At 45.2% G+C, this 15442-nt stretch overlaps 1 protein-coding gene across 1 annotated transcript in view; it reads right to left on the bottom strand.

Annotated features, from left to right (window-relative positions):
* Positions 1 to 690: 690 nt before the first annotated feature.
* LOC118398446 (kinesin-like protein KIF26B) overlaps positions 691 to 15442 on the bottom strand; it is a 31641-nt gene continuing 16889 nt past the window's right edge. Inside the window, exons 9-15 of the mRNA XM_035793772.2 lie at positions 13093 to 13294; positions 12255 to 12411; positions 11932 to 12091; positions 8277 to 11715; positions 4399 to 4568; positions 2828 to 2978; positions 691 to 2457 (exon numbers count right to left, since the gene is read on the bottom strand). Of these exons, the coding sequence (XP_035649665.1) occupies positions 2258 to 2457; positions 2828 to 2978; positions 4399 to 4568; positions 8277 to 11715; positions 11932 to 12091; positions 12255 to 12411; positions 13093 to 13294 (4479 nt within the window). The 3' untranslated portion in view covers positions 691 to 2257. The remainder of the gene's footprint in view (positions 2458 to 2827; positions 2979 to 4398; positions 4569 to 8276; positions 11716 to 11931; positions 12092 to 12254; positions 12412 to 13092; positions 13295 to 15442) is intronic.

Below are 15442 nucleotides of genomic sequence, written 5' to 3' on the forward strand. Positions count from 1 at the left end.
AGGTGGAATTCTTAGCCATACTGCTTGGACCTATTCAGGCTTTTCAGATCCACGGGACAGACGGAGTGCATGGGGGAGCCTGGTCCCAGATCTGTATGTGTGGTCTTGCCAACTCCTTCCAGATCACAGGAGGTTGGAGGCACCTTCATTAGGGAGAACAGGCTCGTGGTAATGACTGGAGCGGAATTAGTGGAATGGTATCAAATACAGAAAACACATTGCTTCCAGGTGTTTGATGCCATTCCATTTGCTCCGTTCCGGCCATTATTATGAGACGTTCTCTCCTCAGCAGCCTCCACTGTTAGAGATTAAACCGATGTTGGACCAAGCTAGCCTAGGTGGGTAGGAGCCGGAGCTCCGTTTGGGATTCAGTGTTACTGTCGTTCTCTGTGATAGTGTTTTGTCACCCTTCTCAAACGACTGTTTAAAACAGTGTACTCTGTGTTGGCGTAAATAACAACACAAGCCAAGCCTCCAGCTCTCATACGAAGTCGTTAGACTCGGGTGAAACGAACAAAACACAAGGGGTACACAACCGCTTTAGGACAGTTTATCCTTTGTCAATACCGTAATAAATACAGAGAAATATGAAGATGTAGGTTATAAAGACTTGACATACGACATGCTGATACTGTAAATAGGATTCATAAAATGGACATCATGGAGTGTGTGTGTGTGTGTGTGTGTGTGTGTGTGTGTGTGTGTGTGTGTGTGTGTGTGTGTGTGTGTGTGTGTGTGTGTGTGTGTGTGTGTGTGTGTGTGTGTGTGTGTGTGTGTGTGTGTGTGTGTGTGTGTGTGTGTTAAAAATGTAACACTCATATACGTTAGATAAGTATTCACCCCCTGACTAAATGCATGTTAGAAACAACTTTGGCAGTGATTACAAAGGTGAGTCATCTTGGCTTAGTCTCTAAGAGCTTTGCACACCTGAATTGTGCAATATTTCCCCATTATTCTTTTCAAAATTATTCAAGCTCTGTCAAGGTGTTGGGGTCATGGCTACACAGCAAAAGTTTTATCCTGAAAAACTCCCTAGTCTTTGCCAATGTCAAGTATCCCCGGGTGGTACCATGATGCAGCCAACACTGTGCTTGAATATAAGGAGGCAGTTACTTAGTGGATGTGTTGTGTTGAATTTGCTCCAAACATAAGGCTTTGCATTTAGGCCAAAAAGTGTATTCCTTTACAATGGCCTCATGGTGACATCCCTGAGCAGGTTCATTCCTGTCCTGCAGCTCAGTTCAGAAGGACGACTGTATCTTTGATGCGTCTGCGTGGTTTAATATATAATCCACAGCATAATTATTAACTTGACCATGCTTAAAGAGATACTCAATGTCTGATTTGTTATTGTTACCCATCTACCAATCACTACCCTTCTTTACGAGGCTTTTGAAAACCTTTCTGGACTTTGTAGTTGAATCTGTGCTTGAAATTCAATACTTGACTGAGTGACCTTACAGATGTTGTATGTATGGGGGACAGAGGAAGGGGTAGTAAGTATCCTTACCTTGTGCGAGACGAAACAGCTCATAGGGCAGGACCCTATCTTCTGTTTCTATAGCGTGAGGCCACTGAGTTGGTACACAGGAAGGGGTAGTCATTAAAAAATCATGTCAATTCCTCTTTCGCACATAGTGTGTCCATGTATCTTATGTGATTTGTTGTGCCAAATTTGACTACTGAACTCATTTAGGCTTACCTAAACAAAGGGGGGGAATACTTATGCAACTATATTTCAGTTATTTCACTTGTATTCATTTGTAAACATTTGCACTATTTTCTTTTCACTTTGACATTATGGATTATCTTGTGTAAATCAGTTAAATCCATTTCAATCCCACTTTGTAATGTAACAAAAGGTGGAGAAAAAATTCAAGGGGGCGAATACTTCTGATACCCACTGTAACGGTGAATATTGACCTGTATCGTGTGTCAGAAGAACATGCACCATTCGGAGTGAGAGTGCTCTGTGGCATTCAGAGATGCTGGTTCCACTCCCTCTTATTCAGGAGAAGTCAACACTGAGTGATACTTCTCACTACTGTTAGGGAGTTGAAATACAAATACCTGTGTATGTTTTCAAGTGGAATTCAGATAAGCATAAAAAGATGGTGGTATTCCATTAATGGCCTTCTCTCTCTCTCTCTCTCCCTCTCTCTCTCTCTCTCTCTAGCTCTCTGTACATCTCTTTTTCTCTTTCTTTGTAAATCTCTCTCTTTGTACATCTATTAACAACAATGGGAACAAAATTACACTAAATCCCCATGAATCCTTGCTGCTGTTCTGTCCGGCGGCGTCTCCGCGCTTGCCGACGCTTGGTGGCGACGTCGAAGCACGTGACCATCATGACGTTGGCCTTGCAGAGGTTAACCTTGCTCTCCAGCCTCGCCGTGACCACCTCTAACGCTTCCAGGTGTTCCAGGGAGTCAACCTCAAATGTCTGCCACAGGTCAACTACACAAACACAACACAGTGATCAGTGATGACTGGCCACCAAATTAGCATGATCAAAAACGGCCTATTTCAGCTAGCCATCATCTTAATATAACATGAACTACAGAGGCCTCTCAGGATCAACATTAGCCACACAACACCCTTACAAATACACCAGAAAAGGACATGAGATAAGAGGAGAGGCAATCAGGGAAGGGAATATCTTATTATACCGGTTCTATGGCAATACGAAGACTCCATGCAATGGCTGCTATTGCATTGGTCAATAATGAAAAGATGATTGTTCACACCTTGTAGTGTAAGTCCAGTTGCTTAGAGAAATAAACTGACTAGTTAATGAATTGCTGATTACTCTATAGTAAACACTTACACTCTTGGTTCCATTTCCCTGGCTCCAGCATGAGATTCTGTTTGGCCAGCACCAGCTCTCTCTTCAGGTTGTTGTACTTGGCTCTCACCTCTTCGATCCTCTGCTGACGGTGCTCCAGGAACTTGAGTTTGGCACTGAAGCAGGCTATTCCCTGTTAACAACAACACAGCCAAGGACAATGAGAGCTTCAGCTACACATCCATTTACACAGAGAAGAGCCTCTTCAGAAGAACAAGCATCATATTATGGATGCAAGCCATTTTCTTAGGTTAGTTCATAGTGTATATGTATTGTATTTAAATACAAACGTATATACAAAAACATTTTTTTAATCGAGCACACAGCCATGCATAAACATTGGCAGTAGAATGGCTCGTACTGAAGAGCTCAGTGACATTCGACGTGGCACCATCATAGGATGCCACCTTTCCAACAAGTCCATTTCTGCCCTGTTATTGTGAAGTGGAAACGTCTAGGAGCAATAATGGCTCAGCCGTAAAGTGGTAGGCCACACAAGCTCACAAAACGGGACAGCCAAGTGCTGAACTGTGTAGCGTGTAAAAATCATCTGTCCTTGGTTGCAACACTTACTACGAGTTCCAACTACCTCTGGAAGCAACGTCATAACAATAACTGTTCGTTGGAAGCTTCATTAAATGGGTTTCCATGGCCAAGCAGCCGCACACAGGCCTAAGATCACAATGCACAACACCAAGCTTCAGCTGGAGTGGTGTAAAGCTCACCGCCATATGACTGGAGCAGTGGAAACGAGTTCTCTGGAGTGACAAATCACGCTTCATCTTCTGCCAATCTGGGTTTGGTGGATGCCAGGAGAACGCTACCTGCCCGAATGCATAGTGCCAACTGTAATGTTTGGTGGAGGAAGAATAACGGTCTGGGGCTGTTTTTCAGGACTAGGCCCCTTAGTTCTAGTGAAGGGAAATCTTAACGCTTACAATGACATTCTAGATGATACTGTGCTTCCAACTTTGTGGCAACTGATTGGGAAAGGCCCTTTCCTGTTTCAGCATGACAATGCCCCTGTGCACAAAGCAAGATCCATACAGAAATGGTTTGTCAATATCACTGTGGAACAACTTGACTGAATTACACAGAGCCCTGACCTCAACTCCATCAAACACCTTTGGGATGAATTGGAACACAGACTGTGCCCGACCTCACTAATGCTCTGTGGTTGAATGGAAGCAAGTCCCAACAGCATTGTTCCAGCATCTAGTGGAAAGCCTTCCCAGAAATGTAGAGGCTGTTATAGCAGCAATGGGGGGACCAACTCCATATTAAGGCCCATGATTTTGGAATGAGATGTTCGACGAGCAGTTGTCCACATACTTTTGGTGATGTAGTGTATGTATGTATGTACTGCACATGGACTTTATACCTGCAATGCATTGTATGCTTGCATGGTAAGTTTGCCATTGTTCTTGAGTTGTGTTTGGCTATTTATGTGTTTGTACACAAACTCAAGAATAGCTCTGATTTCTCCTGATGAACTAAACTAAACATGTATCCAAGCCTATCCTCAAACACCCACTGACATCTTGTCCCCTCACCTGTTTGCCTGCTCCTCCTCTCCTCTGCAGCCTATCCACGTCATCTATCTCATAGACCTTGATCTCGTAGGCCTCTGAGATTCCCCTGTCCACCCAGCGAGACCTGGGCCCACTGGCAGACCTCCTCAGAGATTGGGACATGTCATTGGACAGATGTCGCGGGTGTGAACCTACAGGTCAGATGAAATGGAATAAGATAGTGTAGAGCGGTGCAGAGCAGTGTAGTATAGAGTAGAGTAGATTAGTGTAGAGTAGTGTAGTGTAGAGTAGAGTGGAGTAATTCAGAGCCAGGCAAGGCATGAGACTGTAATGAAACATTTTATCTTGTGAAGAGACAGCCTTGAAAATGTTCATCTTCTTTCAGTCATAAAGGAACCTTGGTTCCTGCCTGTGCTTGGTAAAGATATGATGGGGAGGCAACATGACCCCCTCCTTAGGATCATCTGGCAGAATGCCGAGAATATGTTCTATAAGTTAAGATAAGAGACGGTGCCAGACACATGCCGGCACCAACCCTATGGACTATGTCTATGTAACGTGTCTAACAGGACTGCCCCGGCAGAGCTCCTGATAGACCAATATGGTGCATCAAGTTTGTTGGAAGCTCTCCAGTTAACTGTTAATAAACAATGATTCGTTTAAGATTGACTTTGAGTGTCCCTATGTAGAATTTCCTTGACAATTTGGCGTCAACGAACAGGATGATTGATTCTGCCTGCGTTGCTTTCCAGTGGGGTTCTGCTAGGAAAACCGCTGGCAAGTTCTATGAAGTGCGAGGGAAATTCTCTCCTGACCAAAAGAGGATGAGACCCGCCCAGACCCTTACTGTGAGCTGCCCAGGAGGAGACACATCTCCTGCAAACAATTGAGGGACTCAGCAACTGAAGTCCATTTAAATGAATTTGTATACAAATAGGAAATAATTATAATAAAACCAATTAAACTAAACATAAAAATGGAGGAAGGTACCCCCAGTCCTAAGTCAAGTAATAGCACGAAGTGAATGTGGATATGAGTTGTGTGAGTGTAGTGAATGCGGATGTGAACGTTTTATGAGTGTGGAAAGTATTAAGCTGATTGAAACTGGGATAATAACAAGATTGAAATTTGGATATTAAGAAATATTATTGGATTTGTAGCCTTAGGTTTAGTTAACAGACAATCATGTTCAACATTCATTGGTTCTATTTATAGTTTTATTGGTTAGGGATAAGTCAAGTCTCGTACCTTTACCAAAAGTCTGAGACTTTATTTCTCAAACCCTTTAGACAGTCATACAATGCTTTAAAGGGACCACTCTGAATATTTCTCAGAATAGTTTTTACAACATTTACTTACGTGTGGGTGTGCAAGTCGTATATTTGTATTATTTTTCTCCATTGTTACTTTATCAAATATCTAGTAACTGTCACGACTCCTACCGAAGGTGGCTCCCCTTCCCGTTCAGGTGGCGCTCGGCGGTCATCGTCACCGTCCTACTAGCTGCCACTGATCTTTTCCTCCCCCTCCTTGTCTGTTTATTCGTTACACCTGTTGTTAATAAGGTTTATTAGTTGGGCTTTACTAGCCAGCCGGCCCGCCTGCTGGGTGTGCGGGATTGTTTTATGTGTACTCTTTGTACACACATGTATATCACAGTTGTCCGTGTACGTGAGCTGTTTTGGGACTGTTTAGTTCCCCTGTGTTTTGGGTTATTTGTTTTGAGTGGCGTCTGTTTTCACCTGGTCGGTGTATAAAGAAGTAGCCTACTCTGAACTCTCTGTCTCTTGCGTCTGACTCCTTCCTCCACTACACCCCGGGCATTACAGTAACCCTTTAAACTCTTCATATGTTACTTTATCTCTAGTAATCCATTATACTTTTCTTCACCAATTCCTCCCTGGGGCGGCAGGGTGGCCTAGTGGTTAGAGCGTTGGACTAGTAACCAAAAGGTTGCAAGTTCAAATCCCCGAGCTGACAAGGTACAAATCTGTCATTCTGCCCCTGAACAGGCACTGTTCCTAGGCCGTCATTGAAAATAAGAATTTGTTCTTAACTGACTTGCCTAGTTAAATAAAGGTAAAATAAAAAAACATTTAAAAAAAAATAGACTAGTCTTCTAATCATACAGATGTTTAGATATTTACACCAGATATTCTATTTAACAGCACATTTGGGAATAGTATTTCTCCTTTCATATCTCTCACATGCACAAATTCCCTATTCAATACAGATCATCATAAATGCCTACAGACATCCACACCACTCATGTGCATGTTCAACGACTCTAAATAACACCTTGTGCTATTATTATCAGTGGTTCTCAGACCACGTAGACTATCGTTACACACGTGCTATTCTAAAGGACAGTGGCGGCTCAGGTGAGAGAAATCAGGACATTATCAAGGGCGGCTTCAGGTGAGAGAAATCGGGACATTATCAAGGGGCCAGCCTAATGCTAGACCGAGAGTGCCAGGTGGAGGGGGGTGGTCAACCATGCCAGTAATTGATTTAGGCTTACCCAAAATGGTTTATTTGGGGTATCAGGATGATTGTGGAGGTCTGCACACTGCGGAATCTAGAGTACTTTAGACTAGAAATGCATTGAGATGTCATTAACATGCCACTCGCCACAAAAGCTCCAGCTGAAATGTTATTTCCAGAATCCATAAATGAAATTGTGTAATGAAGCATGTGGAATTGTATGAAGCGAAGATCTTAAGCCATGGTTTTGCAAGTTGGATTGTACAACCCAGAATGGAGGGTTAGAAAGTGTCCGTGTTTTTATCCGTTGATTTTGTTTACTTACTACTTTGATTGTAGATTTTAGCTTTAGTATGATGATTATGAAAGAAATTAGATTCACTCCCGTTAATTTAAGTATAACCTTTATTTTGATTTTGTTACAATGATGCACTTTGATATAGAAGCTAAAATCTAATGCTTACCTTAAAATGTAATGATTATTAAGAGGATGGAACATTTTATCTTGTGAAGAGACAGCCTTGAAAATGTTAATCTTGTTTTAGTGTCGTAAATAATCCTCGGTTCCTGCCTGTGCTTGGTAAAGATATGAAGGGTGGGCGACATGATCCCCTCCTTAGGACCATCTGGCAGAACACCAAGACTATGTTCTATAAGTTTAAGATAGGAGATGGTGCCAGAAACATGCCAGAACCGAACCCTATGAACTATAACTATGTACTTGTCTGTAACCAGTAAAATACAGGTCTAACGGGACTGCCCTGGCAGAGCTCCTGACAGAAGTTCACTATGGTGCATCAAGTTTGTTGGAATTTCTCCAGTTAACTCTTCTCCAGACCTCCCTGTTAATAAACAATTATTAATTTAAGATTGACTTTGAGTGTCCCTGTGTAGAATTTCCACGACAAGACAAATACAAGCCCCACTAATATCAAGACTATTTTTACTTGACAATTCAAGCACTTTTCTCCTTGGGCTCATTTATTAATGATGTGACCTAGATAAAGTCTTTGGAGGCAAATAAGAGTACAGGAAATGCAATGGATAGTAATCTGTGCAATACCAATGAATTACATAAAAAGCCAATATTACTGTACAATGCATTACAATTTGTGAAAATGCACGTCGCACACAAAGCTGTTCCTCACTTCATTGCACATCCATGTTTTTTGTTGTTGTTAACACAGAAGGCTTTGTTCACCAAATCCACAGAGCACATTCCTGCTATTTTAACACAACACAAAATGCAAAGCAGGAAACATGAATCACACACTTGTAACTACAGCGACTTACAATATGACCAGCGGGTAAAACTGGTTCAAATGCAGTCATTACCAGGTCATTTCAACCAGTTTTGTCCAGTTTTGCTCGCTGGCTGTGCATTCAATTAAGGAATTACCCAGATCAGATCTTACCGTTGCTGCTCCTCCTTTTGGGGTTCCTCTCACTTCGGGCCACACTGATCATAGAACAGCTCTTATTGCTGATAGAGTCTCTGTTGGAGGTAATGCTCCCTGTGGCTTCGCTGTCCCTAACCATGCTCTCATAGCCACTGCTCACCACGCTGTTCCTATTGGTCAATAACGCTGTCTTACCCATGGCCGGGGGCAGCTCCCCGCTCAACACACTAGTGACATCACTGGCGTGCCCGCTGAGGTGGTTGGGCCTGCGAGGCGCTGTTACCCTGGCATAGGGTGAGGGTACAGGGTGAACAGGATGAACCTCTCCCATGGATCTACAGGCAGCTCCAGCCGCTGCTGCCATCTTGTCTAGAACTAGTCCTCCGGAGGCCCCGCCAGAGGGGTAGGGCTCTCTGCCGATCTGGAGGAGCTCTGAGATGCGCCCGTTGATTACCCGGACGGGGGACTTTGCTATGAGGCGTGGTGGTAGGGTCTGGGGCGAGGGGGTCTGGTTTCGGCTTAGAGACTGGGTGGACCAGGGTGGACCATGCTCAGGTCTCTTCCCATCAGGGGACAGACTGGCGCTCCTGTTGATGGACTGACGGAACGCCTTGGGAGAGAAGCTGAGGTTCTTGGTACTGGGGATGGGGATGGATATCCGGCGGACCTTAGGGCTGGTCATCATCAGTTTCCCCACCGCAGAGAGCTTAGATCGGCTGGTTCTAGGAGACTGGAGGGCTGTGGAGGGGGTGGTGTTGGGCTCAGTTATAAAGGTTGACCTGTTGGTTTTGGGAGAATGGGCTGTGTAGGAGGTGTTTTTGTCAGTCAAGGGAATGGACCTAGGGGCCCTCCTGGGGCTCCTGCTGGCCCGGGTTAGGGTGGATTGGCTGGACTCCCCTTCCCAACTCCCTTTGGAGCCCTTGGAGCTCCCCACGGAGCTCACAGAGGATAGGCTACTGCCTCGGTCCAGAGTGTGGAACTCCAGTGGTATTCTACCTAAGGAGTTGGTCCTGCTTGCCAACTGCTCTAGTTTAGCACTGAAGAGCCTACTGCTTTCCTCTATGGGAGATTCCAGCTTGCCGCTATCATATCTAACACTCCGAGTGGATGGCTTGGGCTCCAACGGTGAACTACTGGCTGTGCTGAGAGGACTGTTACTAGTTCTCTGTCTCTGCTGCTGCTCCAGGCTGTACTTCCGAGCTGGTGAGAAGGGGAGAGGGAGGCTCTCCCTGGCACAGGAGAAGATTCCCTGCCTGGCTGAGGATGGCCTCCTCTCCAGGGTCACCCAGGGACTACCAGGGGTGGATGATGTAACGTCTGGGGCTTTATCTTTATACTCCTCGCTCATTACATAGCTCTCCTGCTTGTTGATATTATGCCAGCCTCTTGGTAGACTGGCTGTTTTGTGGTGGGTAGCTGCAAGGTAACCAGGGATACAATTCTCTGGTGTATTCCTGCTCCTTTCACTACTGTCCCCTGGTGTCTTTGGAGTAATTAGGGAAGATGGAACAGGTAAGACCCGGTCATAACAGGTTAGGGAACAGGTGGTGAACTCCCCTCCTCTGGGATAGCTCCTTTCTGCTTGGTTACCACTCCTCCCTCTGGCCCTATTCTCTAATGACATCATCTCATAGCAACCGGTCTCCTCCCAGGCATGTGTGTCACATGATGCAATACTATTAGTTTCACCTGGGAAAGGCATCAAAACGCTCTCGTTGGTATTCTTCTCATGATTCCTCTCAGTAATATAGAACGCACCTTCTGTCTCCATCACCGTTTTACTTCCTGAACCTTTTAGATGATCTTTCTTCTCGGGTTCAGCATAAGCATCCGCTCGCTTGAAACGGGTGTTAGAAACCCCTCGGCGATGACGAGACCCCTCCGCATCACTACTCCTACTGAGGTCAGCGAGCGAGGGGTTTATAAAGGAGGGCAAGACCCGGTTCTCCACCCTGGAGAGAGAAGACATGGCTTTGGGTTTGGTGTTGACTTCCACAGCCATGATCTTAGTGGTAGTAGCAGGGTCCATGGCCTTGATAGTGGAACCTGTAGAATCTTCACTAATGTTACTGATAATCCTGATGGGAAGGGAACCCAGTACTGACCCTGAAGAAGCCTGGCCAGAGGAGGAGTGGGCATCCCTGATCCTGATGATGTTCCCTGCCCGGCCTCCTCTCTCCAGCGCCCCGCTGATGGTCACCTCCTCCACCATGGTGAACACCAGCTCATCCTGACCCGTCTGGTCCAACGGCTGCTGGACCATGACCGTGATGGTGGCCTTCATCTCCTTCAGGTCCGACTCTGTAGTAGGCAGCTGGGGAAGGATCATCTCTCCTAGGAGAACACTGGTAGCCAAGGAGGAGGTGGTGGAGGACGAGGGGGAGAGGAGGGATGGAGAGAGAGAGGGGGATATCGGAGTGCTCTTGCCCGCCGGAGAGGTCCTGGTCTGGTGTTGCAGCAAGCCAGACCTCCCTGGGTATCCAGCTGGCTCCAGAGGCAGGGGAAGAAGAGACAGAGGAGGATGAGAGCTTGGCACCGGGCTGATCTGAGTGTAGATGTCACTGTGCTGTGGAAGAAAGCTGTACTCAGGGGGGTTGCCTTGGTTCTGGCAGGCTGGATGTATACTGATAGAGCCACAGGGGTTTGGTTGGTCCTCTTTGGAGCTGGCTGCACTTCCCTCCTCACAGTCATACAGACCAGAGTCCTCTCTCTGAAAACTGTCGACCGGAAGACTGCCATCTGTCACCAGGCTCTCTTTCTCGCCCACAATGGAAAGCTCACACCACTTCACCTTCATATTCAGTAGTTTCAAGAAGGAGGTATTCTCCACAGTCTCAGTTCTGCCTGAGCCATCTTGGGGGACTGGAAGGGACTCGGTCATGGCAGAAGGTTCTTTTAACGATGACTTGGTAACTGTTTCGCTGCCGTCGATGCACCCGAGTCTCTCCTGCAGCTCTGCGAAAGTGTCACACTTAAGACTTAAGTTCCTCTCACATTGGCCCACTTCTGCTGTATTCTGAGGAAGTTGTTCTTGGATGATGCTCTCATTCTTCTTCTTCTCTCCCTGCAGTCTGGGCATGATGTTTAGAAGGTGCTGCAATAGCTCTTTCTTTAGAGCAGAAAGCTCAGCATCCTCCGATTCCGCTTCAGCCTTATTCTGGTGTAGAGAGTGGATAATGGGGGTAAACTCCGGCTGGCCCTGGCCCTGCTGGGTCAGCTCCGCACTGGGCTGCTGGACCGAGCCATCGGGGTTGACGTGGATGACCGTGTCACAGCACTGGTTGCTGCTGGAGTGGTCATCCAGTAGGTCGCCACTGAGCCTGAGCTGGGGCAGGTCACTGAGGTCAGAGTCCACAACATTGGTAGAGTGAAACGCTCTGAGAGAGAAGGGACTACTCCCTCCACTCCTCTCTCTAGTCAGACTTCTACCACTGGGAGAGCAGGATGTTGAATGCTGAGAGTGATAGAGCGAGAGAGAGCGAGAGAGAGCGAGAGAGAGAGAGAGGTCAAAGTTAGTGATAATTTTTTTGCCTCGCCACAAAACAAAATGCTACTAAACTGCTTCAATTGTTTACTGTTAGGCCACCCAAGGTTCATTGAATACCACTTTTAACAACATTCTTGGCACCAAGAATGTTATGGTAAGTAATCTATAATTCAGTAGACATACGTTTGCCTTCTTCTGTGTCCTGCGAATGCGCGAGGAAATTTGGACAGTGGAGAGTGTCTCGGAGAAGTGTTCTGGTGAGTCAGTCACATGGGCCAGCACGGTCGTATGACAGTTGATATTACCCAGAGACTCCTGTAGCAGCATGGTCACTTTACTATCTCTGTGGTGAGCACAAAATACAACCATCCTCATCATCACCGTCATGCATTACACATAACACGTACATATACGTACAATTATATGACATACCAGTATTAAAGACTCAATTTCATGATCTACTGCTTGAATCAATTGTTTTAAATTGAAAGTCTCCAGTATCTAACCTGTAGGGGATGTTTTTGTTTCCATTGTTGAGTAGGGCCAGTATAACACTGCCCAGTTCAGACTCAGGACGTCCTGTTCTGCTGTCACTGGTTCTACTGGTCCCCTTTATACTGTTAGCCAGGTCTATCATGATCAACCTGCTATGACCCCCTGGTACTGATAGAGGGAGAGGAGAGGAGAGGAGAGAGAGAGAGAGGAGAGGAGAGGAGAGAGAGGAGAGGAGAGGAGAGAGAGGAGAGGAGAGAGAGATGAGAGAGAGGAGAGAGGAGAGGAGAGGAGAGGAGAGGAGAGGAGAGGAGAGGAGAGGAGAGGAGAGGAGAGGAGAGAGAGGAGAGGAGAGGAGAGGAGAGGAGAGGAGAGGTTAGAATTCACTAGAGGAAATGAAGGGCGGAAAAACTGAGATCACCAGAGAGAATAGTTGAGAATAGAGCAAAGAAAATAATAAAAAATAAATCCAAGGTATTCCAAGTAGTCTTAGAAAACAAATGAGGTACAGTTTATTCAGTCAGCCGTATGCAAATGAAGTCTCCAGATATTAGCTTGATAGCTTACTCACGAGTCCGTACGGTGACACATACAGTGCAAGCTACGTACAGGTCACTGACCAATAAGAAGAAGGAAAAAATACGAACAAAAATAAAGAGCGTACAGACATTTTTACTGTCAGTGTCTTGACAAAGTACTCTGACTGAAACGTGGACACAATAAGCAATGTGCATAGGTACTAACCTTATTTCCTACACACCGTAGATATAGGGCCCATAGATATCTCTATCTGATCTATATACGGAATAGCATGCCAGAGTTATCTTTTCTACAATGTACAGAAAAAGCCACCTTTGCCGCTGCCCTCTGCGAGCTGCTGTTGGACGTGCAGAGTAAAAAACATATGGGAGTTGGAGGAGGACGATGGTGTGGTGATGTCACTGCGAGCTCCACTCGTCGGGCCGCCGGCACGGTGGCGCGATGCGATGGCTGCATCCAGCAGGAAGGCAGCTCTCTCGGCGTTGGGGGCAGATACCACACTGTGGTGCCGAAGCTGCATTATAGGAAGACAGCATACTTAACTTTATTTTATATTTGTATTTTATTTTCACGACAGAACATAGATAATGTATGTAGAGAGGGAGAAAGGTCGGATAGAGGTACAACGGCACAGAGGGGGAAAGGGGGACTCCGGGACAGACACCGGCACAGCAAGGCATGAATATAATATGACGTGTTGTTCAATGTGACAATGCCAATGTCATTTTGTAACTGGGATTATGTACTGTAATTAAGTTAAATCCCACTCCCTGGCTCTTCTGATAATGCATCTGAATAAGGAATGAATTGGTGTTGTCTAATTCCTGACTGTGTTAGTACCAAACAAAACAGTAATTATATATACTGTAAGTAATTATATACAGTGCCTTCAGAAAGTATTAACACCCCCTGACTTTAGCCACATTTTGTTGTGTTACAGTCTGAAATTAAAATGGATTACATTGCTATTTTGTGTCATTGCCTACACACAATACCCCCTTAATGTCAAAGTGGAATTGAAAAAAAAAAAAAATGTTTTTCGACATTTTTACAAATGTATTAAAAATTAAAGGCTGAAATGGCTTGAGTCAATAAGTATTCAACCCCTTTGTTATGGCAAGCCTAAATAAGTTCCGGAGTAAACATTTGCTTAACAAGTCACATAATAAGTTGCATGGACTCACTCTGTGTGCAATCACAGTATTTCACAAGGTTTTTGAATGAGTACCTCATCTCTGTACCCATCAAATACAATTATCTGTAAGGCCCCTCAGTTGAGCAGGGAATTTCAAACACAGATTCAACCACAAAGACCAGGGAGGTTTTCCAATGCCTCAGGAAGAGCCAGCAGCACACCACCCTCCTTCCCACTGCTGGCTTACATCTGAAGCTAAGCAGGGTTAGTCCTGGTCAGTCCCTGGATGGGAGATCAGATGCTGCTGGAAGTGGTGTTGGAGGGCCAGTAACAGCCACTCTTTCCTCTGCTCTAATGAATAAATATCCCAGGGCAGTGTTTGGGGACATTACCTTGTGTAGGATTACATCTTTTGGATCGGATGTTAAACAGGTGCCCTGACTCTCTGTGGTCACTAACAATCCCACGAGACTTATTGTAAGAGTAGGGGTGTTAACCCTGATGTCCTACCTAAATTCCTAATCTGGCCCTCATACGGTCCCCTAATCATCCCTAGCTTACGATTGGCTCATTCCTCTCCCCTGTAACTACTCCCCAGGCTGTGAATGAGTTTTCAGTCAATTTACCTGGTAAAAAAAGAGGGCACCTATTGGTAGATGGGTAAATGTTTAAAAAGCAGATGTTGAATATCCCCTTGAGCATGGTGACGTTATTAATTATACTTTGGATGGTCACACCCAGTCACTACAAAGATTCAGGCGTCCTTCATAACTAAGTTGCTGGAGAGGAAGGATACCGCTCAGGGATATCACCATGAGGCCAGTGGCGACCTGTCATTCAGGGCAGAGCTCCCAATTTTTAGCTAAAATAAATAAATAAATATTTTATACATTGGCTCGTGTTCTGTCACTCATAAGGGCGCTACGTCACCACCAAATCTAAGGGTAAAGCTAGAAAATCCAATCCCGTTGGGTGCTGCCATAGAGTTACATTAGAAGTGCCCATCCAAGAAGGCTCAAGGTCATTGGCCACAGATAAAATTACTATCCCATTATGTCTACAGTAGCTTTGATTGGACTGATGTCAACATCATACTTTCAAAATCTTAGCTGACAGTCATCATCATGAATCAAGTTGACAATCTACTGGCAAATCCTTTTTAATCCTTGTCATATGAAGATAAATAGTGAAGAGAAATTATAGATAAAATGTGTCGGTGCTCATTGGACAACAACAAGTTGGAAATTGCAAATTCAACGATGAGTGGTTTGGAAAGAATTAGTGGCTAACTGCAAGTATTGCAAAGCAGTCACTAGCCTGCTATTCAGTGGAGTGGCTGTGTGGTCCAAGTCTATGTTTAAGGGTCTCTTTGCCAAGCTTTAATGATAAACATTCAACATTGGCCATGCTGTCAATCCAGCAGGATTTTTGCCGTGCTCAAAACAACTGTTAACTCAGAACTGGGAAATCTGACTTCAGTGAGTTCAAGACAACTGGGAACTTGGGAAAAAATGAGCTCTGACTGGG

This window comes from Oncorhynchus keta, chromosome 19 (assembly GCF_023373465.1).
Source record: "Oncorhynchus keta strain PuntledgeMale-10-30-2019 chromosome 19, Oket_V2, whole genome shotgun sequence".
Classification (NCBI taxonomy): domain Eukaryota; kingdom Metazoa; phylum Chordata; class Actinopteri; order Salmoniformes; family Salmonidae; genus Oncorhynchus; species Oncorhynchus keta.